The sequence below is a fragment of the Solanum dulcamara genome, chromosome 4 (genome assembly GCF_947179165.1).
Source record: "Solanum dulcamara chromosome 4, daSolDulc1.2, whole genome shotgun sequence".
Lineage (NCBI taxonomy): Eukaryota > Viridiplantae > Streptophyta > Magnoliopsida > Solanales > Solanaceae > Solanum > Solanum dulcamara.
In genome coordinates, this window is record NC_077240.1 from 24,304,460 (window position 1) to 24,328,836 (window position 24,377).

Below are 24,377 nucleotides of genomic sequence, written 5' to 3' on the forward strand. Positions count from 1 at the left end.
AGCTATACTTACAGCAACAACACACAACAACAACTCAGAAACAGTAGCAGCAGAGGAAACAAAGAATAAGACTTCATTGTAACCTTGAAAAAGTTAGTCGACTTGAATTAATCTTATGACACATTACAATCAAACCAGAGCCTCAGAAACAGTAGCAATAGAGGAAACAGAGAACAACCCTTCTTTGCTTATCAATATCACCACTAAGAAGCAATCCATATTCTAATACATCATAGCTTGGAATTTTTGCTCAACAAATAGCTCTTCAGAACATCCATAAGTTAACTGATCAAAAATCTACTTTCACTATTTTTCAGCTTGAACAATGCAGTCAATATCATCCATAGCTAAAAAGAATTTAAAATATGTCAACAATTAAACTAAGTAAAAAAATATAAAAATAAAATACAAAAACTGAAAAACACACCAAGTTCAAGTTTTATATGATCATTAAAATCTTCTTCAATATTTATGGGATAAGGCTCATTTCGACGCCAATCTTAAAGATAAATAATAGCTTGCACCAATTTCAGAGTCAAGGAACTCCTAAATGAATCAAGAATATGACCCCTGGTGCTAAAGGCACATTCCGATGCCACACAAGAAATTAGAAGGTAACATTTTTGTGTGTGAAGGTAACAACTTTGTATTCTAGACCAATATCAAGGTACTACTGAATAAACCTATACAAAATGAAGTATGAGAACAAAGAAGCTTAGAAAATACAATCCTAACATGAGTCTAAAACTTCTAGGATTGATTCTGCATCTACAGAGGAGCTCTTTGTTCACCAAAAATAAAATAGCAATTATTCATTCGGTAAGACTATTAAAAAAGAGGAGAAGAGAAGAAGGAAGACTGGAAGAGGAAGAGGAAGAGAAGAAGCAAAGAGAACTTACCTTCAAGAATTCGCAGCAATCATGCCATGTTTCTTAGCTCCTTCTACATCAGCTAGGGCTGGGCGTTAATAGCGGTGAAGGTGAAGACGTGTGAAGGAGAACTCAAAACTCACTGAAGAGTAAAGTATTGAGGTCTTAGTATTAGGGACCTAGGGTTAGATAAGTTAAATGAGTAAAATGACAATTGGGCTAATTATAACAATGGGCCTATAGCCTTTTATGTTTAAAAGGAATTTTTTAGGCGGCCCAACAAATTTAATTTCGGTATTCGATATTTACCGAATATCGAATGGTATATTTATAAATACCGAATACCAAAACCAAAATACCAAAATATTAAATTTCAGTACCGAATTACCAAATACCAAAATAGCTGATTTGGTTCGGTAATTCGATTTTCGGTATTTTATGCCCAGCCCTACTCCTCAGTTCTTCAAGATCAATATCTTTTTGAGAAATTGCATAAACACTCACCTAATCTGTCTCACTTAAGGTCTTTGGGTGCTTGGGTCATGTTACTCAAGTCAGAAAGGTTGACAAATTCTCTCCAAGAGCTATACCAGCAGTATTCCTTGGTTACTCCTCTACTCAGAAATGATACATTATGTATGACATGCACACAAAAGTGTTTTTGGTTAGTAGGGATGTCTTATTTCAAGAGGATATATTTCCCTTTCGGACATTGCCTGCTACTCCTTCTCCTTTATTCTCTTTGAGTGATACTCCAGTTCCTACCTTGCAACTAGAGGTGCATAACAATAGCTGCTCCTCTGATGTTTCTGAGGTCCCTCCTATATATGCTGACACCAGTACTCCTGTCTCTCCTGTATCTCATGCTACTCTTACAGCTCACAGTGAGCATGTTCATCCTCAACCCCTTGTTGTTCCTGATACCAGAAGATCCTCTAGGCCTACTAAGCCTCCAATCTGGATGAGTGACTATGCCATTAAAAGTCATGGCAATGCTAATTGTTGTTATCCTGTCTCTCAAGTGGTTAGTTATGATCATGTATCTCCTATGTTTGGTTCTGCTCTTTTCTCTTATTCTGCTATTAGGGAACCAACTTCTTATTCTGAAGCTGTTAAAGATCCACACTAGGCTGCAGCCATGAAATCTGAAATACAGGTACTGCAGGACAACACTTGGAGCCTTGTGGAATTACCTTATGGCAAGAAACCTATTGGGTGTAAGTGGGTATTCAAGGTGAAATACACTACAACTGGTACTGTAGAGAGATACAAGGCTAGGCTTGTTACTAAGGGTTAGGGCTGGACTACACTGAGACTTTTTCCCAGTGGCTAAGATGGTGACTGTGAGATCTATAGTAGCTGTGTCAGCAGTCAAACATTGGCCTATTTTTCAGAGGGATGTCCATAATGCATTCCTGCAAAGTGACTTATTGAAAGAGGTTTATTTAGAGGTTTCTGCTGGGTTTGCTAGCCAGAGAGGGAAACATGTTATCTGCAAACTCCATAAGTTCCTCTATGGTCTTAAACAAGCTCATAGGCAATGAAACATAAAGCTTACAGATGCCTTGGTACAACTTGGATTCTCACAAAGTCATCTCGACTACTCTCTATTCACCAAGACTATTCAAGAAGAATTATTGGTTGTACTGGTATATGTAGATGATTTGCTCATCACAGAAAGTAATACAGATCTGATCCTACAAACCAAAAATGATCTTAAGCTAAAATTTAAAATGAAAGACCTTGGGGTGCTAGAGTTCTTTCTAGGAATTGAATTTGCTAGATCAGAGAAGGGTATAGTCATGAGTCAAAGTAAATATGCATTAGAATTAATTAGTGATCTGGGATTGAGTGGTACTAAACCATTCAGCACACCACTGGAGACTAACTTGAAGCTTACTTCCACTGAATATGATGCATTCCTCAATGATGTTAAGAGAGAGAGTCCTAAGAGTGAATACATGCCCCTTACTAATCCCACTCAGTATCAAAGGTTGGTAGAAAAGTTGTTATATCTCACTATGACTAGAATTAATATTGCATATGTAGTACAAGTGTTGAGCCAATTCATGCATAATCCCAAGCAATCTCATAGGGATGCTGCCCTGAGGGTTGTGAAGTACATCAAGCAAGCACCAGGTCTTGCCCTCTTAATGCCTTCAGATGGCTCAAGAAAGCTTAAAGCTTATTGTGACTCTGACTGGGGTGGCTGCCTGCAGAATAGAAGGTCAGTCACAAGATACTTAGTGAAGTTTGGTAATGTTGTGGTGTCCTGGAAGTCTAAGAAGCAGGAGACAGTGGCCAGAAGCTTTGCTGAAGCAGAATTCAAGAGTATGGCTTCTGTAGTAGCTTAGGTAACCTGGATAATTGGTTTATACAAAGAGTTAGGAATCAATATAGAAGCTCCTATACATTTGTACTGTGATAGCCAAGCTGCAATTCAGATAACAGCTAATCCTATCTTTTATGAAAGAACAAAGCATATAGATATTGACTGTCACTTTGTGAGGGACAAGATTATGCAAGGCCTCATCAAAACCTATCATGTGTCAACCAAAGAGCAGCTGGAAAACCTTTTAACAAAGAGTCTTGGGAGACAACAACATGACAATCTGATGTCCAAACTGAGCTTGAAAAATATATTTCAATCATCCGTTTGAGGGAGGGTGTTGAATAGAAGTTAGTAACTGAAGTTAGTTAGTGACTGAGTGACAGCTCAGCAAAGTTGTTAGAGTCAGTTGTCAGAGTTAGTTATTAAGCATGTGAGTTTGTTAGGTGTGATCAGTGTTTGTTAGATAATAGTCAGTACATCTATGTATATATATAGGACCTGTATTAATGATGAAGTTATGGTGAATACAATCAAGTTTCTGCATCTCTCTTGTGCTTCTTTTCTCTCCTTTCATTTCTCTCAATCTGTAAGTGTACTCACACGGTGAAGATCAAGGATCTTATCAGTTAGAAAATGAGAACCAAAGTTCAAAGTATCAAAAAGTTAATCTATCATGATCCGATATATGAGTCAGACTACCAAGCTCAGAAGGGATTGCTATCCTGTAGAACAATGGAGATATCACAATTGGCTATATTGAATTGGCACAAGAAATCATGAAATTTGCTCTAGGATCAAGAATCAAACTCATCCTAATTTCCAGCATTATTATTCTGACCCAAACAAGCTTCCTTAAAGGACGAAGAGCCTTAGACAATGATATAGTCATTCATGAGGTTTTTAGTTTTCTTAAGAATAAACTAGTGTAATAAATTTAAAAAATGCTAAGAAAAAATGATGTTGAAAAAACCTTCAGCAAAATACATGTAGGATGTCACATAGAAGACAAAGTTTGTTCTACATTATACAAGTTTAAGTATTTATTTGTGCACACTCAAAGTTGAAGGGCATAAATGTGAGCTTCCAAGTTGAAAGGTGTATTTATGTATTATGCCTAAATTAAAATTACTGCTAAAAATTTCATACGTATCTTATTTTGAGAAATTTAATATGATAAATATTTTTGTTAATTTTTTAAATTGACACATTTTATTAAAAAAAACAAGGGCAGCCCGGTGCACTAAGGCTCCCGCTATGCGCAGGGTCCGTGAAAGGGCCTGACCACAAGGGTCTATTGTACGCAGCCTTACATTGTATTTCTGCCAGAAGCTGTTTCCAAGGCTTGAACCCATGACTTCCTGGTCACATGACAACAACTTTACCAGTTACTCCAAGGCTCCCCTTCACACATTTTATTAAAGAGAAAAAATAATTTTTTGAATCATGTATCTTTCAAAACTCTTAAAAAGATAACAACATATTAATATTCCACTTAAAAAGATATACAATTATTAAACTTTCTTGAAATTTAAACAGGCAAGCCACAACTATAAATGTTATATCCGTGGTTCTTCATTCATGATCCGTCTATTAGTAGTTTGATTAATTATCTCCATCTTTCTAAAACAACATTAAATTCACCTCACCCATAATTATCCTTCTTTCTACATGTATTGTAGAGTAGCTTACCATGTAGCATCACGTAAATGTTTAATCCCATGGTAGCTTTGGAATAGCGTACCATACTTGTTATTAGTGCTCTATATGAGAGATCTCTTTCCTTCCAAATTTTTCTCTTGCTTTCTCATTAGCCGTACAATACTATTTATATACAATAGATAAGCCTCCCAACCCTATTCTAGGCCTAATACATAAATTGAACCCTTAATTTTGTTTCAAATTATAACTTTGATCTTTAACTTTGACAATACATAAATAGACATTTTAACTATCCAACACTTAAATAAATTAATACTTGAATCCTACCTGAAAAAATGCATGAAATACACACAAATTATGCGCGTCAGAAGTGAAATTCATTCTCTCAAGGAAATTTTTTCCTTGTTCATTGTTTATTTTCCGGCCACCACTCTCACTGGAGCTCCAATAAGCCAGCAAACCAGTTACCCCACTCTTCTCTTCCTCACTGTTGCTACTAGCAACTTCCTCTCCTCCATTGCACAATAATCAGCCAGCCAGCCATCACACCTGAAACACACCAGTAATAACCCCAAAATTCCATTCTCTGTCTTCTTCGGCAAAGTCGACATCGGAGAACAACCTTTCCCTTCCTTTAGTTCTCAGCCACCAAACTACCACCAACCGCCACCTAAATCACCCTTTCATTTCACTCTTTCCCCTTCTTTTTCCAACTGAACCACCACCATGACCACCAGATCTCTATCGCAAATAGCCAATCAATGAGAAGCCTATGCTCACAAACCAAATTTCAACAAGACCGCCATCGATCATCCACTACAAGACACACCACGAACCAGTAAGGCTTCACACCACTCCAAACTCCAACAACAACACCTAATGAGACTTAGCATCACCTGATCTCAATACCACAACAGCTCCAAACATATTTTTTGAGTCCCAATGAGCTCCGAGCTCCATGACTGGCGTTTCACCATATTTTATATTATAATTTATTTTTTAATTCTAAAGCCTACATGTATTTATTTTAATTAGTTGGCAGCCACTGACTGACTCACTAATCCATGTCGAAGCGTTTGCATATCACGCTTTTTAGCTACAATATTCGAGTTTTTTTATTTAAGTGTTGGATACTTAAAATGCCTACTTGTGCACTGACAAAGTTACAAGTCAAGGTTATAATTTGAAATCAAGTTAAGAGCCCTATTTATGCATTATGCCCTAATTATAACCTACTAGGCTTATACATGTCTATAATTCAAAAATATGCCCTTCAATTTGGCTTCAATGGAAATATATGCCCTCCAACCCTCGAACTTTGAGTGTGCAAAAGTAAGTACTTAAATTTTATTAAATTGAACAAGTAGACACACGTGTTCTACGTGGTATAATACACGTATGACGCTACATAGGACACAAAATCGTTATGTAGGACGCCACATAGGACACAAATTGCCACATAGGATGCCAAGTAGAATGCGTGTGTCTACTTGATCAACTTTATTCAAGTTTAATTGCTTACTTGTGCACACCCAAAATTAGAGGACATAAACACCAGATGGAACCAAGTTCAAGGGCACTTTGTGTATTATGCATTATGATACCATTGAGGGCTATTGCGAAGAAGTTTTAATGTGTATAGGAAATACCCAAATCAAAAATTTTCAATTAAGACAAGCTAATCAGTTGCAGTGAGATAATTGAAATTCCTCTATTATTAATTAGAGATTTCAAATTTAAGTCTTCACAATAAAAAAAATTCAGTTGATCGAGATTAGATTAGTGAACTACAAAATCAATTCTCCTGTCACTTAGGCAAAGATGTGTTATTGTTTAAGGCGCGGGAATGAGGTTAGGCATGAGAAGTATATATTTTTACTTATTTAATTGGCCATGTCATTTGATAACTAGATAAGAAGTAAGTTTTATCTATGTATTAATTTTCGTATAACTTATACGACGTTTGGTAGGTAGATAGAAAATAAATTATTCATGTATACAATTAATACGACGTTTGATTGAAATTTTAAAAGCTCTTATAACTAATACTATATAAATTATAAGTGAATCTATGTATTATTTTATGCAACCAATCTATATATTATTCTATACATATAATAAATTTACTCATAACTAATTCTTACATTACTATTAATACTCGCACAACTCTAAACACCTAGCTAACAACCCAAACTCCCCTACACATTTTGTAATACAAGTTATGGAAAAAAGCCTAAAATGCCCTTGAATTATTAAAAATAGTACAAAAATGCCCCTCATCCATCAATCGGGCCTAAAATGCACTTGACATCCATCTTTAGGTCCAAAAATGACATTTTCTTTAACGAAAAAAAGACATTTTAGGCTCAATAGATTTTGATTTATAATTAATTTTAAATAATTAAATTGTAACTAATAGATGGCCACCACGTGATTAAAAAAATTATTTTAAATAAATTTTGATTTATAATTAATTTTAAATAATTAAATTGTAACCAATAGATAGATGTCACGTGTTTAAAAAAATTATTAAAATTATTTAATTAAAATTCTATTAAAATAAATTTTGATCTTTAAATAATTAAATTGTAACCAATAGATGGCCGCCACATGTTTAAAAAAGTTATTCAAATTAATTATTTAAAATTATGTTAAATAAATTTTAATTTATAATTAATTTTAAATAATTAAATTATAACCAATAGATGACCGTCACGTGTTTAAAAAAATTATTCAAATTATTTAATTAAAATTCTGTTAAATAAATTTTGATTTATAATTATTTTTAAATAATTAAATTATAGCCAATAGATGGCCGCCAAGTGTTTGATTTATAATTAATTTTAAATAATTAAATTGTAACAAATAGATTACCGTCACGTGTTTAAAAAAATTATTCAAATTATTTAATTAAAATTCTATTGAAAGAGCTTAAAATGCCTCGAACTATTGAAAATGTTACAAAATGCCCTTTATCTATCTATTGGGCCTAAAATGTCTTTTTCTATTAAAAAAATGTCAGTTTTGGACCTAAAAATGTATGTTTAATGCATTTTAAGCCAAATAAATAAATAAAAAATATTTTTATATCATTTTCAATAATTCAACGACATTTTAGGCCAGGTTATTATAGGGTTCTCTACGTACTCCAAAATGTCCTCACTGTACCACCACCGCAGTACACTAGTCCAGCGAACACCTGGTACAGACGCTCTCTCTTCTCTTGAATTTTGTTCTCTCTCTCCCCTCAATTGGCTGATTGAGATATATCTGTGCTTTATTGAACTATAATTTCCAGTAAATGGGCTAATTCAATTGTCTAACCGGTACAAAAATGTTTGATTAAAGTTCCGCCTGCAATGTGTTCGACAAATTGCTTGAGAGATGATTTCATTCGATCCAAGCGTTATTAGAAGTATGTTTTCTGTAGTCTAGATCGTGGACTGGTTGGTCATATGGCATGAGTTGAAAATTGTCAGCACCTAAGTTAAAGCAATCCTTTGGCATGGAACGATAGCAGAATCGAAACTTAACTGCGTATGTTATTGGATTTTGAGTATGCCACACAGAGAGTTTTGAACTGCAGAAAATATGATTTTTATTCATTTGCTTGGGTTTTTTCTTTGTTACAACTGATCTTATTCAATTAAGGAATGTACGGCACTGGTTCTTCATGTTATTGTGTGCTCAATGAAATCTTTTGTTGTATGAATGTTCCTTCATAGTAATTTTAATGCAGCATGGCTAATGTTGATCTTTATGTTGCAATGCGAGCTTCTATTGTGTATACATGTTCTGGAAGTTTGACTGGGATAGGAAAGTGTTACTGAAATGTAAGGTTTGTTGGATGGATCACTGTCTATTCTGGGTTGAAGAAATTAGTCTTGGTCTTATTATAATATAATCTGCATATATTTCATTTTGATATTGTCCTGAAAATCATTTTAGCTGTACATTTTGATGTTTGAATGAAAAATTCTTTGACGTGATATCTTTGAACACTTGATTATTGAACAAGCTTCTATATCATCTCTATCACCAATCCTATGAAAATTGAGTATCAAGTACCCATCATTGTGATAATAGATTTTAGGCTTATGAGCTAAGGAACTTTGGTTGCTAATGAATCTGGTTATTTTAACAATGGTTGGGGAGTCTCCAATAACATACAATAGCATTGCTGCCTTCCAATGCTCAGTTTTTTTAATCCATTTCATCTTTCTCCAGTTGCACTACTTTGATACCATCTTTGATAACTGGGCCATCAAATTATAGATCCACATCTTTGATAACTGGGCCACCAAATTGTAGATCCACATCTTTTTAGGTCATTATGTTTCCATCAGATAAGTTTACCCATGGCTTGTCCACAATGCTGCATGTGTCATGTCTAGCCTCCTTTGCATTCCAGCTGCTTCTTTTAGCTGTTCTATTGGTACCCCCACCACTGGATATGAGATCGGGGCAGTCACTTTCCTTGGAGCTGATGATTGTCTATTCTCCTTTGCACTAATTGTATTCGGAGGGGTAACCAATGCTCCACTTTGTGCACTCATCGCCATGGTTTGCTGGGACATAGTAGGCTCAGTTTCTGGGATCTTTCCTTTGTTGCCATTGGGGCTGCAATTTCTTTCTTCTGTGGTATCCTCTGCTTCACCTTAGCCAGATTAACATCCTAGAGTTGAATTATGTTCATTGTTTTCCTCCGCTGGCCTCTAGCCATTCCAGCAATGGCGTACTAAGTTTCATCACTAGTGTGCGCCAAGAAGTTTTGTTAACATGTGCCAAGAGAAAGGGAACTTTGTCAACTTTTTTATGTAAAATTTTATGATATGAAAGTATAAGTGTTTGATTTTCCTAAAATTTAATTTAAATAACAATTAAGACAGAACATATACTAAAGAATGATGCAATATAATTATTGTAACAAGCCAATCATCCAACCAAAGATCTCCTATTCGCCAATATGGTAATGTTTTTGTGTTCCCAAAGCCCTTGCACAAACCCTTTTAATAAGCCTTCTAAAAAATTCACACATTAGCATCTTTCTTTACAGATTCTATCGAGCACTGACAATGGCTACAATCAGAAATCTGAAAATCAAGACATCTACTTGCAAACGCATACTGAAGGAGCTCCATTCCTATGAGAAAGAGGTTGAGAGAGAAGCTGCTAAGACTGCTGATATGAAGGAGAAAGGTGCCGATCCCTATGACCTCAAACAACAGGTTCCTTTGTCGTCGTCGTCTTCTTCTTCTTTTTCTACTTTTTTTTTGAATTTAATTTTATTATGTGTTAATAATTCAATTTTGTGTTAGTGCATGATCCAACAACTTTGCACTTCATCCGGCATTTGCCTTTCCCTTACTGTTTACTCCCCACGTTGGTGTAACTAATGGAGGACATTGGGACATTTAGATCCCTAACTTGGAAAAGAACTTATTCTGCTTTTGCATTGCATAACAAAAGTGGGTTAATGGTTTTGACTAGGCAGGTAGAGTTTAAATTGAATTACTCAAGTGTAGTTTTTCCCAGCCTCCACAGACACACAAGATAAATAGATATGTTTAACCTGTGTAGTCAAAGGCGCGCTTTAAGTGCGCTTAAGCCCTGAAGCGAGGCTCAAAACGTGTTGAGCGCTTCGCCTCGCTTTATGTGCGCTTTAGTGTCGTCAACAAGGTTCGAAGGCAAGCTTTTCCTTCCCAATGAGCCTCTTCTAAAGAAGTGACACTAAACAATTGATAATTCACTTTATCATAGTTTTTTTTTCAATTTCTTTGGTCATATATTTGTCATTCATGTTTATTATCATTAGTCTTGGACTAAACATAGATATTTGAATTTTTTTGTCCCTTTGCGCCTTTTTTCATTAAAGCCCACGCTTTCTTTGCACTTTGTGGTTAAAGCTCCAGCAAACCTTAGAGCTTTTTTGCGCTTTTCGCCTTTGATAGCACTATGTTTAACTTTAACTTATAAAATTCAACTATTGGAGATCACAAAATTCACATTCACTGTGTCTTGTAAAATTTTTGATATGTGGCTTGAGTGAAAAAATTGATATCATGTGAAAGAAATTTATTTTGGATTTTAGAACAGCAACATACCCAGTGTAATCCACAAGTGGGGTCTAGGGAGGGTGATGTGGACACAAACCTTACCACTAATTGATTATACATTAAGGGGTCGTTTGGTAGGGTGTACAAGAATAATACTAAATAGAGTGTATTAGTAATGCTTGTATTAGTTATGCTTGTATTAATTATGCAGAAACTATTTCTTATGCATTGTTTGGTTTGGTGTATTAAAAATAGCATGAATTGCATAATTTTTTTTTTAAAATTATTTACAAATATACTCTTCACAAATATGGTGGAAAATATGTAAAATGGGTTTTGAGGGGCAATTGGATCTTTAACCATGCTAGTGTATGCATTAAAATCCCTTGCATTTCTTTTACCATGGATTTCAATGTATTAGTAATACACACCTCAATACACAATAGAGTGTATAACTAATGCAATCAATAGTTATACATAGGCTGAAAAAGTGTACAAAAAAAAATACTGCTAATAGCCTAATACACAAAGCTAATGCATGCATTGTTTCTTCTAATGCACTCTACCTAACGACCCCTAAGAAAATTTGTCTAACAAGGAGGAGAGGTATCACTAAGTGAGAAAGGGAGTTACTTGAGATGTAGTGTCAACTATGAGTAAATAGATTATTGTGGAAAATTTACTCAAGTGAAAGAAACATTGCCTATTCCTTTTTTGTTTTCATCTTGATTCTGGGTTTGGTAGGTGATTGTATATATTTTAAACAACCTCCTTGTATCATTTTGTCCAATAAATATAACTGATCTAGTAGAAATAATAACCTTTCTTTTCTTCTTAGTTTTTCTAAGCATTAGCTTCGTAGAAGCTTGGATGTCATCAATCATCATATGCAAATTTAACTAGAGCTAACCAACAACATGTGAGTGTTTTCTAGACTAGACCTAAAGGGATTTTTGTATGGTATATACATGCATTTAACCAGTCGACACCTGAATCTGTCCAGTAAATGTCATTATAAGTTGTAGCAACTATATTTTGCATAGTTCTGACATTTAAGCACTTGGTGATTGTTGCATTGCGGATTGCACTGGCCTCATTTGTTTGCACCTAATATAGATCTGAATTTGAATGGTTCAGACCTTAGGCCATTAAGTGCATTTGTTTACATTAAGATTCAAGCACTCATTTGATTTGAATAAGTCTTAATCATTTAGATCTTGAATAAAGTCTTAATGTCATCAAGGGATAGTTTTGGTAGGGTATATTAGAATAATGCTGAATAGGGTGTATCAGTAATGCTTGTATTAATTATGCTGAGATTATTTCTTATACACTATTTGGTTTGGTGTATTAAAAATAACATACATTACATAAAAAAAATTTAAAAAATATTTGTTTACAAAACACCCTCCACAAATACGGTGGAAAGAATGTGGGAAAGGTTTTAAAGGGCAATTGTGTCTTTAACTATGTTGTTGCATGCATTAAAAACTCATGCATTGCTAATACCATGGTTTGCCATGCATTAGTTATATATAACATAATACCAAATGACATTAGTTATACATAGGTTGAAAAAGTGTACTTAACAAGTTAATAGTAATACACAAAGCTAATGCATGCATTATGTTTTCTAAAGTATTTTACCAAACGACCCCTAAGAGGTATTTTTGTGTGAATAATTTCACCATTACTCGCAATCACTAACCACCTCTACCATCACAATCACCGCCACCATTATCGTCGCCAACCATCGGCTACTACCACCAACCACCTCTGTTATCACAACCACCACTGGCAATCGCGACCACCGCCAACCACTATTATCAATTGCTACCACACCTACCACCTCATCATTATAATAATATCCACTGCCACCACTATCACTGTCACTGTTGGCGCCACCTCCACCACCACTATAAACCACTACCACCAATGCGGCCAGTCTCTACTACTAACCACCTCCACCATCACAACTAGCAGCCTAGCACTGCTGCCAACTATCACCAACACATCGCCAACCATCACACAGTCTTCAGCCATTGCCATCAATACCGCCAACTACTAATTTCAACCATTTTCACCATCACAACCACCACCACCACCACCACTATCAACCGCCACCATCACACTAGTCACAACAACACCAACCACCTCCACCATCACAACTATCAGCACAACATTACTAGCCGCTAACACCAACCATCACCACCATCACTAGCGTTCATAAACGTTTCATTTTTTTAATGGAATAGTGATTTTATTTTATTTGAATTGTATATTTGTTATGTTAACAAATAAATAAATTATGCACATTCAAATATTGAAAGAAAAGCAGTCTTATCATTCAAATATCTAGAGACAATATCTTTTCATATGTGCATTCAAATTCAAACGTCTTAATCATAATGAAAACAAATGAGGCCTTAATATCCTTGTCTTACCTGTTTGCCTTGTTTTATTATGTGTGTTCTGCAGGAAAATGTGCTGGCTGAATCCAGAATGATGGTCCCTGATTGTCGCAAGCGCCTGGAAGGAGCACTAGAGGATCTTAAAGGAACTTTGGTATTGTGTAATATGCTATTAGTGCTTCATTTAATGCCTTCTATACTTCAGGACTTCCCACCTCTCAAACTGCCCCCCCCCCCCCGGCCCTCACTGAAAAAGAAAAAAATGAATAACTAGGGAAATATTGAGTGCAGTACGTTAAGGCTCTTTAAAATGTGCTTTGTCTTAGGGTATATGGCAAAGAGCAGTTTTCTTGCTAATAATGCTGTTAAGTTCTTTGCAAGTTGTGGAGATCAACTTGTTTCCCATGGAGGCCCTTCTATAACTGGAGATATAGCGCTTCCTTGTCAGACCTTTCATATGGTTCCTTTCTTGTCCCAAATATTGACAGTGACCTCTTTCCTAGTGCATGGTGCAGCCATCTATACTCTTTTATTCAGATTACAATTCGATAAGACCACTCTTTGTTTCTAAACTTCAATAAAGTAGAAGATATTATCATTCGTTTTTGTCAAGTAAGCATCTTTAGCATCCTCCTTTTCCATGATTTAATGTATTCCTCACTTATCAGACAAGAAACTTTAATTAGTTGGTTGTTTTTCTTTCTTCCCATTGTGTCACCTGTGGCCTTAGTTTCTGAAATTCTAGCTTCTTTAGCTCATTTTCTTATCTGGGTATCTCCTGATGAGAAGCTGATTGTTTTTGCTCCATCTATGTTCATTTTGTTTTGAAGAAAATCTGAGCTTCCCCTTAAGAACCCTTCATATGGAACCCCAATTGCTTAGAGAGAGAGTGTGTGTGTGTGTTTCTGCGTCATATGCCTTTTCAGTTCTTCAAAAGAAAACCTTAGTTCTATTGAAACCCTCCATATAGAACCTCAATTCCTCTTCATAATATTTTTGCGAACCGCGTTTGGCACCTTAATGTTTGATGCGTCAAATTCTCCTCTTGTATGTGTTCCTAACCCCCATACCATGGTAATAGAAACTTATCTGAAGAGCTTTGAAGCTAAAGACAAGTCCTATCTGCTCCAACTCTACGTTTGCATTAGCAGAGCTTCATTTACTCACTGAAACCTCTATATCTATCTACCTATTGGTCTCTTAGCATTTGTAATAATACACTTGTGACATTTACTAATTCACTAAAGTTGGAACCGTCTCGAATCTCGATTCCTAGACCTCTTCAGCTCAGAGTGAAAGAAACAAACTGCCAAACCAAGCAGCTCAGATCTTGATCTTCATTGTGTCTAGATTCTAGAAAACTCTCTTTATGAGCTGTAGGCATGGCTTCCCTGATATAAAATTGGGTCTCTTTTCCAATTAAAAACCAGATGGACCATTTCACTTGAAGTCGGGCTATTACTGGGCTTCTCATGTTTTCCTCTCTTGAGCTTCGTTTCCATATCCCAGTTATTACTATAGGGAATGGGCTGGACTATTAACTGAGTGGTTGTCTATAAATTTTTTGGTCCCCAGCTTCTGAGATTAGATTTAAATTTGAAATATCTGGTGACCATACACGTGCACATCACCTCTTTCATGAGCCATGGGTTTGTTGCCACTGTACTTCAACGAGACCTCTTTTTGTCACTGATCAATACTGCTGACTGGATGTTATTGCACTTCTTTTTCCATCCTTCCACCTATGTAGTAGATTCCAAATAAGGATATTTTGTATTTCAATACTCCAACCCTGATTTCTTTTTTTGACAACTACACTCCAACCCTGATTTCCACGGTCTATAGTATGCAATGTCTGCAAATTTTTCAAGTCGACAAAGTCGACCCATAGTTAATTCAGTAGCTAGGTCATTTCTCTTGGAGTTTCAACATCTTGTTTGCAAAACTGTCCACCAGACAGCCGGAGCTAATTGGGTTTGATCACTGTTGCTTCATTTCCCCGCGTATTGTTCTGATTCTGATGAATTATCCAAACAGTTGAAGATTTGGATGCCCTTGTATTCATATGCCTAATCCTCTCTCCCATCTTCTACAGATCTTCACTGTGCTATCCAACTCGAGGATCAGTACGTGGCACCATCTGGATCAAATTAACCCAATCATCATTATGTAGTTGACACACCTTCTCTCAACGAGTGATGTCTTTGATGATGTCTAATAGTTCAAAAGACTTATTCCTGCTATGAAAAATGTCTTTTTTTAAATAATTCTGACTGATCTAGCTGGATAAATTGTAATCTTCGTAGCTGATTCAATCTATTTCGTGAAATCGTCTTGTGAATGTTTTTTCACTGGGGGATGGCTTACTAGAATTCTGGGGAAACGTATGGGCTTTTCTTTCTAGACAAGTGCGAAAATGGCAGCTAAAGTTTAAAGATAAAATTTTGTGATGTTGTACATTCTAATCACTAGAAGACTTTCTAAAATGATTAGAAAAAACAAGAAAAGAAAAATTAAAGCCAGTACTTGTTGGAAAAAGCTGCATTAGATGTTGTTTTGTTATTGCAAGACTGACTACAGATTTGACTTTACCTATCTATTCTTTATCAAGGGAAAATGTTAAAACCATCAAATTGAGAGCAGCATATTTTGATTTCCGATTAGCTGTCGTTTCTTTGCAGGCACAGAAATGTGCTCACTGATAAGGACTTGGTCCTCAAAGTGTTATCTAATGAATTGTGAAAGATTACTGGGTCATATATGCACTCTTGAACCAAATAAGTCCAACCACTCTGTTACAAGGGAAGGTTTTGGCATATTATTGGTACAACTGATCATTTGTTGATTGTGCGAAAACAGATCAAGATGCATTTGACCTTAGCTTTCTTTGTTCTGATTTTGGATTATGAAGTTTATCAGGATGTCCTTTTAAAGTAACAAAAAACAATGAACCTCAGCAGAACGTCTTTGTTAAAGTAGACGAAAATGAATGTCAGAAGGTGAGGGTTGGGGTTCCAGGATGGGTAATGCGGAAAACTCTCAAATTTTTGCCTTGAAAATTAGTAGATACAAATCTCTTGAACACCCAAAAAGAAGGAAAAAACTGACTTGTAATACTATGAAGTCTTTTAATTGTGATACTTGGAAGTCTACTTACTTCCAATAGGTTTTATTAGTTCTAGTCTAATAAAAATGCATGAACCTAACTGTGCTAAAAGTATGCATCCTATTGCCACCATCTGTTTCACTTCAGGAGCTCATGTGAGTTGTTTCTCTGATTATAATTTCGGAATATTATTTCAGGTTGAGTTAGAGGAGACAGACGAAAAACAAGGCCCTGAATTTGAAGAAGCTCGAAACATAATAGCGGATGTTGAGAAGTTGTTTGAATCTTCTGAAGTTTAAAGCTCGTCGTCTTGTCCATTAGACTGTGCCACTCTACTGTTATAACTAGAGAACTCTTCATGCTGCCTGATGAGCTTTTGTCGTGCAATCGTGTGGACACATTCTTGTGTTATATTAAACTCGCTGGAATAGAGATCATATATCAAATATCATGTGTTTATCACTAAACCAAGGGTACAAAATCAATGTTGTACTAAGAGTTTCGTGATGTTTTAAGTTTGGTCACTTTCAATGATGTGAATCTTTTGTGTTTTAGGGTGTGTCCTGGCGGGCAATGAAGTGACTCCTTTATTCTTTCGAAGAGGTTCTTTTTCATCAAAGTTTTTGATTTTGGCTCTTTGGAATTAAGTATATTAGCAACTAGAGATGTTCATTCGACATACCGTCCAAATACGCTAAAACTTTTAAAGGACGTGAAACTACATCTCATTTTGACTAAATCGTGACGTGTCTTGCTGATGGCCTTTTTATTAGTCCTTTTTAATGCTCCTCTTATTTTTATTTTTTTATTTCCCGCCCGATGTTTGATATCCGCATTAGAATTTGATTATATTCAAATTAACGCCGTGTAGGCTCTCATTTGGGGTAAGCGCTCCGTAACCAAAAAAAATCATGCTCCACTTATTTTCATTTATCATAAAACTTTAAGAATTACTCTATTAGATGAAAATGTTTACATAAAGAAAAGTTGGTTTTTATTTTTTTTATTTTCCATATGGTGTCCGGATTTCGTGGAGCCCTGACTAAATTTGGATCACGCATTATAGGGCTCATTCAGGGGTGGCACTCCACCAAGATTTTTTCCATTTCCAGTGCTCGAATCCAAGACCTCTGGTTAATGGTGAAGTAGTCCCAAAGTTGGTTTCTTTTTTATTAAAGGTGTTTGGTTACCTTTCATTTGAAGACACAATTGTCTTTTTAATTACTCTATATGTTTGATTATATATGGCACTTTTTCTTATTTAACAATTTTTTTTTTCTAAAAATGACATCTTTATATTTGGAATCTACTTAATTTTTTATTTATTTTATTTATTTGTTTATTGTTGATGTCATATTTTTATAACCAGTAAATTTAAATGTCATGACATATTTAATATCACAAATTTTAAGAATATTGTTGTAGTGCTGTAATGTGCTAAAAATTTGTCTTTCTTTCATAACTCTTTTATTCAATTAAACGCCTATCGTATAAAATGAGACTCTTGGGATTGAATCTGGAGAGGGAATGCCCTCGTAAAGACTAAACCTCCTTACGCCGAAAATAGTAGAGGTGCGACAGCGCTTTGGTAGTGAGTGGAAAATGACTTACGGTTGCAATAAGTTTCTCCTGAAAATATCAATCAGAAAAAAGTGCGTAAGCATACTGGAAATATTTTTAAGCTTTGAATTTTTTTTGGCAATATTCCTCCATGTAATTTTAAAACACTTTGAGATTCTGCATTCATCTTCATTCGTGGAAATGCACTTATTCTTGAGTGTCCACGTAAAAAAAAGTTACCAAAAATTTGACATTAATAAATATAGGTGAAAAAGCGTGGATACATGATACTATAAGGTTTTAAAAATAAAAAACACTTTACTTAGTTGGTTTCACGTGCGTATACTATTTCATCACTTTCTAATTGTTTTTTTTTATATCTCATAATAAAACCAAACTCTTAAGTAGATATGTATTTACTTTTTAGTATTATTTGTATAAATTTTGAATACTCTTTGCAGTGGGGAGCCAAATATTTCACGAAGAACGAGCAAAATTTAAAGAAGTAACTAAAAAAAATTTCAGTGAGTGGGTTCACATTCATCTTACTCAATTTAGTGACTTTATCATGAACAACATCAATAATTTGTTTTCCAGCAAATACGATTTGTCAATTTTTTTTATCTTTAATTTGAATTGCTTTTAATTATAAAATGCACGATAAATTTTATAAACTGAAATAGTAATAGTTTTATAATAAATGAGTCGAGATTTTTATTGAACATGACATATCATAAATTCAAGGAAAAATAGCAATATTTTATCGATTTTTACTTAAATTTAAAATTATTTTCAATCTTTGATTTTGCTACTTCTTAATTTTAATGGATATTAAATTTCTTGTGTTTTAATAGAATATGTGCGAAAATCATAGTAAAAAATTTCAAATATTAGTTAGTTTTCTTGATTCACTTATAAAATCATGAAAAAAAACTAACCTATTATTAAAATAAAAAAATCAGTCCAAACCTCCTAATAACCTACTTAGGAGAGAGTAAAAAATACAGTGATATATATGTAATTGCACATAATCTTTTTTCTAGTTGTTTTGGTAGATACTTCTTTGAAATATTATTTTATATTTAATATGAATAAATATCTAAATTAAAATTTTAATTAATTTAATAATTAATAAATATTCATTCTGTCATAATTTATGTTACATATTTTCTTTTTTAATTTGTCCCAAACAAATGTAATCTATAATTAAAAATAAATGTAATCTATAATTAAAAATAATTTAATTTTAAAATTAATTTTTTATTTTTAATAATATAATTTACTATATAAATAATTGCATAGTGTCAATATAAATTGTGGTGGAGAAAATAATATCTAATAGTCCTAAAAAAGAAAATCAAATAGTATAACGGTGGTTTAATAAAATTTGATCTACATATATAATATAATTTTTTGACGAAGAATATTCATTTACACACCCTTAATTTATTATAGCTCCATCCCTGGTTCTTTGTTAATTTCTAACTTCGCCACCAAACCTACCTAGCTCTGTAATGATAATTAAATGTACATCTCATTTTTCTGTACAATTTTACCAAATATGGGGTGTGTTTAATATAGAGGAAATTAAATATTTTTTGAAAAAATATTTTTCAATTTTCTCATATTTAATTGGTCAAGTTTTTGAAAATCATTTTGTTTAGAAATATAATTTTCAAAAGTGATATTTCACATTAATTGTGTACTATCCATCCTTCAATATACTTCGTCTTCTCGACTTCACCCTGACCCCCATAACCCTCTTGCACAACCACCCCACATCTTTATCTCCACCCATCTCTCATTTTGTTTATATATATTCACTTACATATCGAACACAAAAACATAAATAAAAATTTAATGTATTTTTTATGAAAATATTTTTTTTGATATCGAATACATCCTATATGTACATCTCCTTAGTCCTTTAGGATTGGGTAAATTTTTGAAATTTAAACTAAATTGCAGAAATAAGAGGCACGTAACTCTTTTTTTTTTTTTTGGGGGGGGGGAGGGGGGTTGGGGGGCTGAATACTGAAACTAAAGCATAAAGTTTAAAGTTATTACAAGCATGGCCTGATAATAACACAAAATAGCATTCAAGTTGACATATATATATATATATATATCCTCTCACTCTTCTTGCCCCCTTTACCATTTTAGTATTATACTTTTTTAATTTCAATTTATGTAAAGATCAAATTATTAGGATTAAAATATAATTTTCAGTGTGAATTTGATATTATAAATTGTAAATCACCCTTCTTTTTTTTACATATTTTTAAAATCTATGAGAAGTAAAATAAGTTAACATAATTAGTGATTCAAACTATTTTAAAGAAATTTGAAAAAATCACAATTAAATAAATAATTACACTTTCATGTAAATTGGCACATATGTACTAGCATGTTTGATCAAACTTTTACGACTTGCTAGATAGGTACCTTCTGAATTTTTTTCTTTTCTTTGAAAAGAAATATATTTATTAAATAATTAAACAATTTCAAGTATACTTTTTTAAAAAAAGGAACGATCCGGTCAACTTGTTTTTCTGACAAATGATTATACAGTTTGATCAGCTTTTATTCGTTAATATTTTATATATGTTGTAAAATAGACTAGATTAATAATTTAAGAAGGAGAAAATAATAACAAGAGAGATAATAAGGGAAAGAGGAAAAGAGAGGAGTTGTGCGTGTTTTTCTGTATGTATTCACTCGTTCATTTGCACAGAATGTGCATATTATATAGGCATTACAAGGAGTCAATTTTCTTGCCTAACTTGCCCAACTATCCAAGTGGGTGGGTATCACTTGGATAGATACATCCATATATAACACTCCCCCTTGGATGTCCACGTGTAATGTGCCTCCATAGATGTTGTGCCTCGTTAAAACCTTACTAGTAAAAACCCATTGAAAAAAAATCTAGCGAAGGAAAAAGAGTACACATAACTGGTAATACGCCTTGAATGCTGCCTCATTAAAAACCTTACCAGGAAAACCCAGTGGGACAAAACCTTGGTTAAGGAAAAAAGAGTGTAGCGCGTATTTACTCCCACTGATGAAAGCTTCATTTGATATTTTGGAGATGGCGCATTCCAACCTTATGCCTTAGCTTCTCAAAAGTTGATGTTGGTAATGCCTTTGTGAATAAATCTGCAAGATTATCACTTGAACGAACTTGTTGTACATCAATTTCACCATTCTTCTAAAGATCATGTGTGAAGAATAATTTTGGTGAAATGTGTTTCGTTTTGTCTCCTTTTATGAAGCCACCTTTCAATTGAGCTATGCACGCGGCATTGTCTTCGAATATAATTGTGGGTATTTTAACATTATTTTCTAGACCACATCTTTCTTTGATGAACTGTATCATCGATCTCAACCACACACATTCTCTACTTGCTTCATGAATTGCTATTATTTCAGCATGATTTGAAGAAGTAGCAACAATGGACTGTTTTGTAGATCGCCATGATATAGCAGTCCCTCCGTGTGTAAACAGATAACCTGTCTGAGATCGAGCTTTATGTGGGTCTGATAAATAACCTGCATCTGCATAACCAATAAGGTCTGCGCAACCTTTGTTAGTATAAAACAAACCCATATCAATAGTACCCTTCAGATATCGCAAAATATGTTTGATACCATTCCAATGCCTTCGCGTTGGGGATGAACTATACCTTGCTAGCAAATTAACAGAAAATGTTATGTCAGGTCTAGTTGCGTTAGCAAGATACATAAGTGCACCAATAGCACTGAGATATGGTACTTCAGGACCAAGAATTTCTTCATCCTCTTCTGGAGGTCGAAATTGATCTTTTTCCACTTCAAGTGATCGAACAACCATTGGAGTACTTAATGGATGTGCTTTGTCCATGTAAAATCTTTTTAAGATTTTCTCAGTGTAGGCAGATTGATGGACAAAAACTCCGTCTGCTAAATGTTCAATTTGCAGACCTAGACAAAGTTTTGTCTTTCCAAGGTCTTTCATTTCAAATTCTTTCTTTAGATATTCAATTGCCTTTTGGACCTCTTCAGGGGTTCCAATGAGATTTATGTCATCAACATAAACGGCGAGTATAACAAACTCTGATTCCGTTTACTGATTTGAAACGGATAACTAAGTCACATATCCCTGCAGTGAATGTACCTATCCGAATTGATGTCCCCAAAGGATCATCTACAAGTATCATAGCTTCTGAATCCCAAACACGCCAGAAGCGTAGTAGACCGTTGGGTTCAAAGGATAAAAATCCTAGAAAAAGAAGCGTAAGAAATAATAAAGATGATACTACACACGAACTTCCTGAAGAAGGACAAGGTTTGAGTAATCCTAACATTCCTGAAGAAATCAGTGAACCCGAGACTCAAGTGAATGAAGAACTTTCAATAAGTTCTACCGGTGATGAGATAAATTTAGATCGATCAAAAATTACGGTGGATAATGTTTTTGCATATAATGTTGCAATTAACCTCATGCAAGATAGTGAAAGTCTTGAACCTAAATCCGTCGAAGATTGTCGACGTAGATGTGATTGGCCAGAATGGCAAAAGGCAATTCAATCAGAATTAGACTCACTTGCTAAACGTGAGGTTTTTGGACCTGTAGTCCAAACCCCTGAAGGTTATAATCTCCAGTCAACGGTTCAAGGTATCGAATTATGGAGGGTGAGTCAAACCCAACATATATGCCCAACCTTCGTTGAGGGCCCATTTTTGTACGTTGTGGTGGTGCTACAGGCACGTATACTGCACAACCAAAAATTCTTAAATGGGCTATATTTGGTTCATGACCAAATACTAATTGTGACGGAGAGTATTTATTATAATGTGTCGGTCTTAGACGTACAAGTGCTGCTGCATGTAAAATAGCATGACCCCAAACAGTATTTGGCAATTTTGTTTTCATTAGTAGAGGTCTTGCTATCAATTGTAGGCGCTTTATAAATGACTCTGCAAGGCCATTTTGAGTATGAACATGAGCAACAGGATGTTCAATTTTTATCCCAATTGATAAGCAATAATCATAAAATGCTTGGGATGTAAATTCTCAAGCATTATCAAGGCGAATGGCCTTAATTGGATAATCTGGGAATTGCGCTCTCAAACTTATTATTTGTGCTAACAATTTCGCAAATGCCAGGTTGCGAGATGATAACAGGCACACATGAGACCATCTAGATGATGCATCTATTAGGACCATAAAATATCTAAACAATCCACTTGGTGGATGAATAGGTCCACATATATCTCTATGTATACGCTCTAAAAATCCAGGAGATTCGATGCCAACCTTCAGGGTCGATGGCCTGACAATTAATTTGCCTTGATATCAAGCAGCACATGAAAATTCATCATTCGTAAGAATCTTCTGGTTCTTTAACGGATGTCCAGTTGAATTTTCAAGAATTTGTCTCATCATTATTGATCCAGGATGACCTATTCGATCATGCCATAGCACAAATGTATTTGGATCAGTAAACTTCTGGTTTACAATCATATTTGCTTCAATTGCACTAATTTTTGCATAATATAGGCCAGATGACAGAGTTGGTAATTTTTCCAAAATATATTTCTGGCCTGAGACACTCTTGGTTATACCAAGATATTCAATATTCATTTCATTTAATGTCTCAACATGATATCCATTTCTGCGGATATCTTTAAAACTTAACAAGTTTCTTGGGGATTTAGAAGAAAATAGTGCATCTTCTATAACAATTTTTGTCCCTTTAGGCAGAATTATAGTAGCTCTTCCGGAGCCTTCAATCATTTTGGAATTGCCAGATATCGTAGTAACATTAGCTTTTCTTCTAAGCAAGTTGGAAAAATATTTCTCGTCTTTAAAAATAGCATGAGTTGTTCCACTATCAATTAGACAAATATCTTCTTGATTTATCATTGATCCAAATAAGATTTGAGGCATTTCCATATTTTCTTCACAAAGAAAGAAAGTAAATATTATAATTAATACATAATTTATTATACAAAATTTTATTTTATTACATGGATCTAGAAAAATATAAACATAATATTTAATACATACAACAACAAAGAGAATTGTTTAAATATTATCGGGCTTATCAACATTCATATTTACTTCTGGAAAATTAAAGAAATCAGCTACATCCAGATGCATGGGCTCAATATTGTCCTCAGAAATAAAATTTGTCTCTGGATTATTTTCTGCCCTCTTTAACGATGCCTGATATAGCTGAATCAAGCGTTTTGATGACCGGCAAATCCGCGACCAATGCCCCACACCTCCACATCTATGACATATTGTTTCTGAATTATTCTTCGGTAAAGCTTCTGGCTTTTTACCCTGCCTTTTATATTGCTGATTATTTCTCGGTGTCAGCCGAACATCATGATTAA

General features: G+C 34.4%; 2 protein-coding genes across 4 annotated transcripts; both read left to right on the forward strand.

Moving 5' to 3' along the window:
- Positions 1–2,203: 2,203 nt before the first annotated feature.
- LOC129884129 (uncharacterized mitochondrial protein AtMg00810-like) lies at positions 2,204–3,223 on the forward strand. The gene is made up of 2 exons (XM_055958478.1): positions 2,204–2,387; positions 2,529–3,223. The coding sequence occupies exons 1-2, from the start codon at positions 2,204–2,206 to the stop codon at positions 3,221–3,223; spliced, it is 879 nt and encodes a 292-aa protein (XP_055814453.1).
- Positions 3,224–7,978: 4,755 nt separating this feature from the next.
- LOC129887044 (tubulin-folding cofactor A) lies at positions 7,979–17,039 on the forward strand. Of its 3 annotated transcripts, none has more exons than XM_055961990.1 (4): positions 7,979–8,062; positions 9,917–10,088; positions 13,395–13,481; positions 16,631–17,039. In XM_055961990.1, exons 2-4 carry the CDS (start codon positions 9,936–9,938, stop codon positions 16,730–16,732), a joined length of 342 nt encoding a protein of 113 aa, XP_055817965.1. In that variant the 5' UTR covers positions 7,979–8,062; positions 9,917–9,935; the 3' UTR covers positions 16,733–17,039. The 3 variants fall into 3 exon arrangements, with proteins under 3 accessions (XP_055817965.1, XP_055817966.1, XP_055817963.1); XM_055961991.1 differs by lacking the exons at positions 7,979–8,062; positions 16,631–17,039 and adding exons at positions 8,293–8,397; positions 15,423–15,705; XM_055961988.1 differs by lacking the exon at positions 7,979–8,062 and adding an exon at positions 8,303–8,397.
- The last annotated feature ends 7,338 nt before the right edge of the window (positions 17,040–24,377 follow it).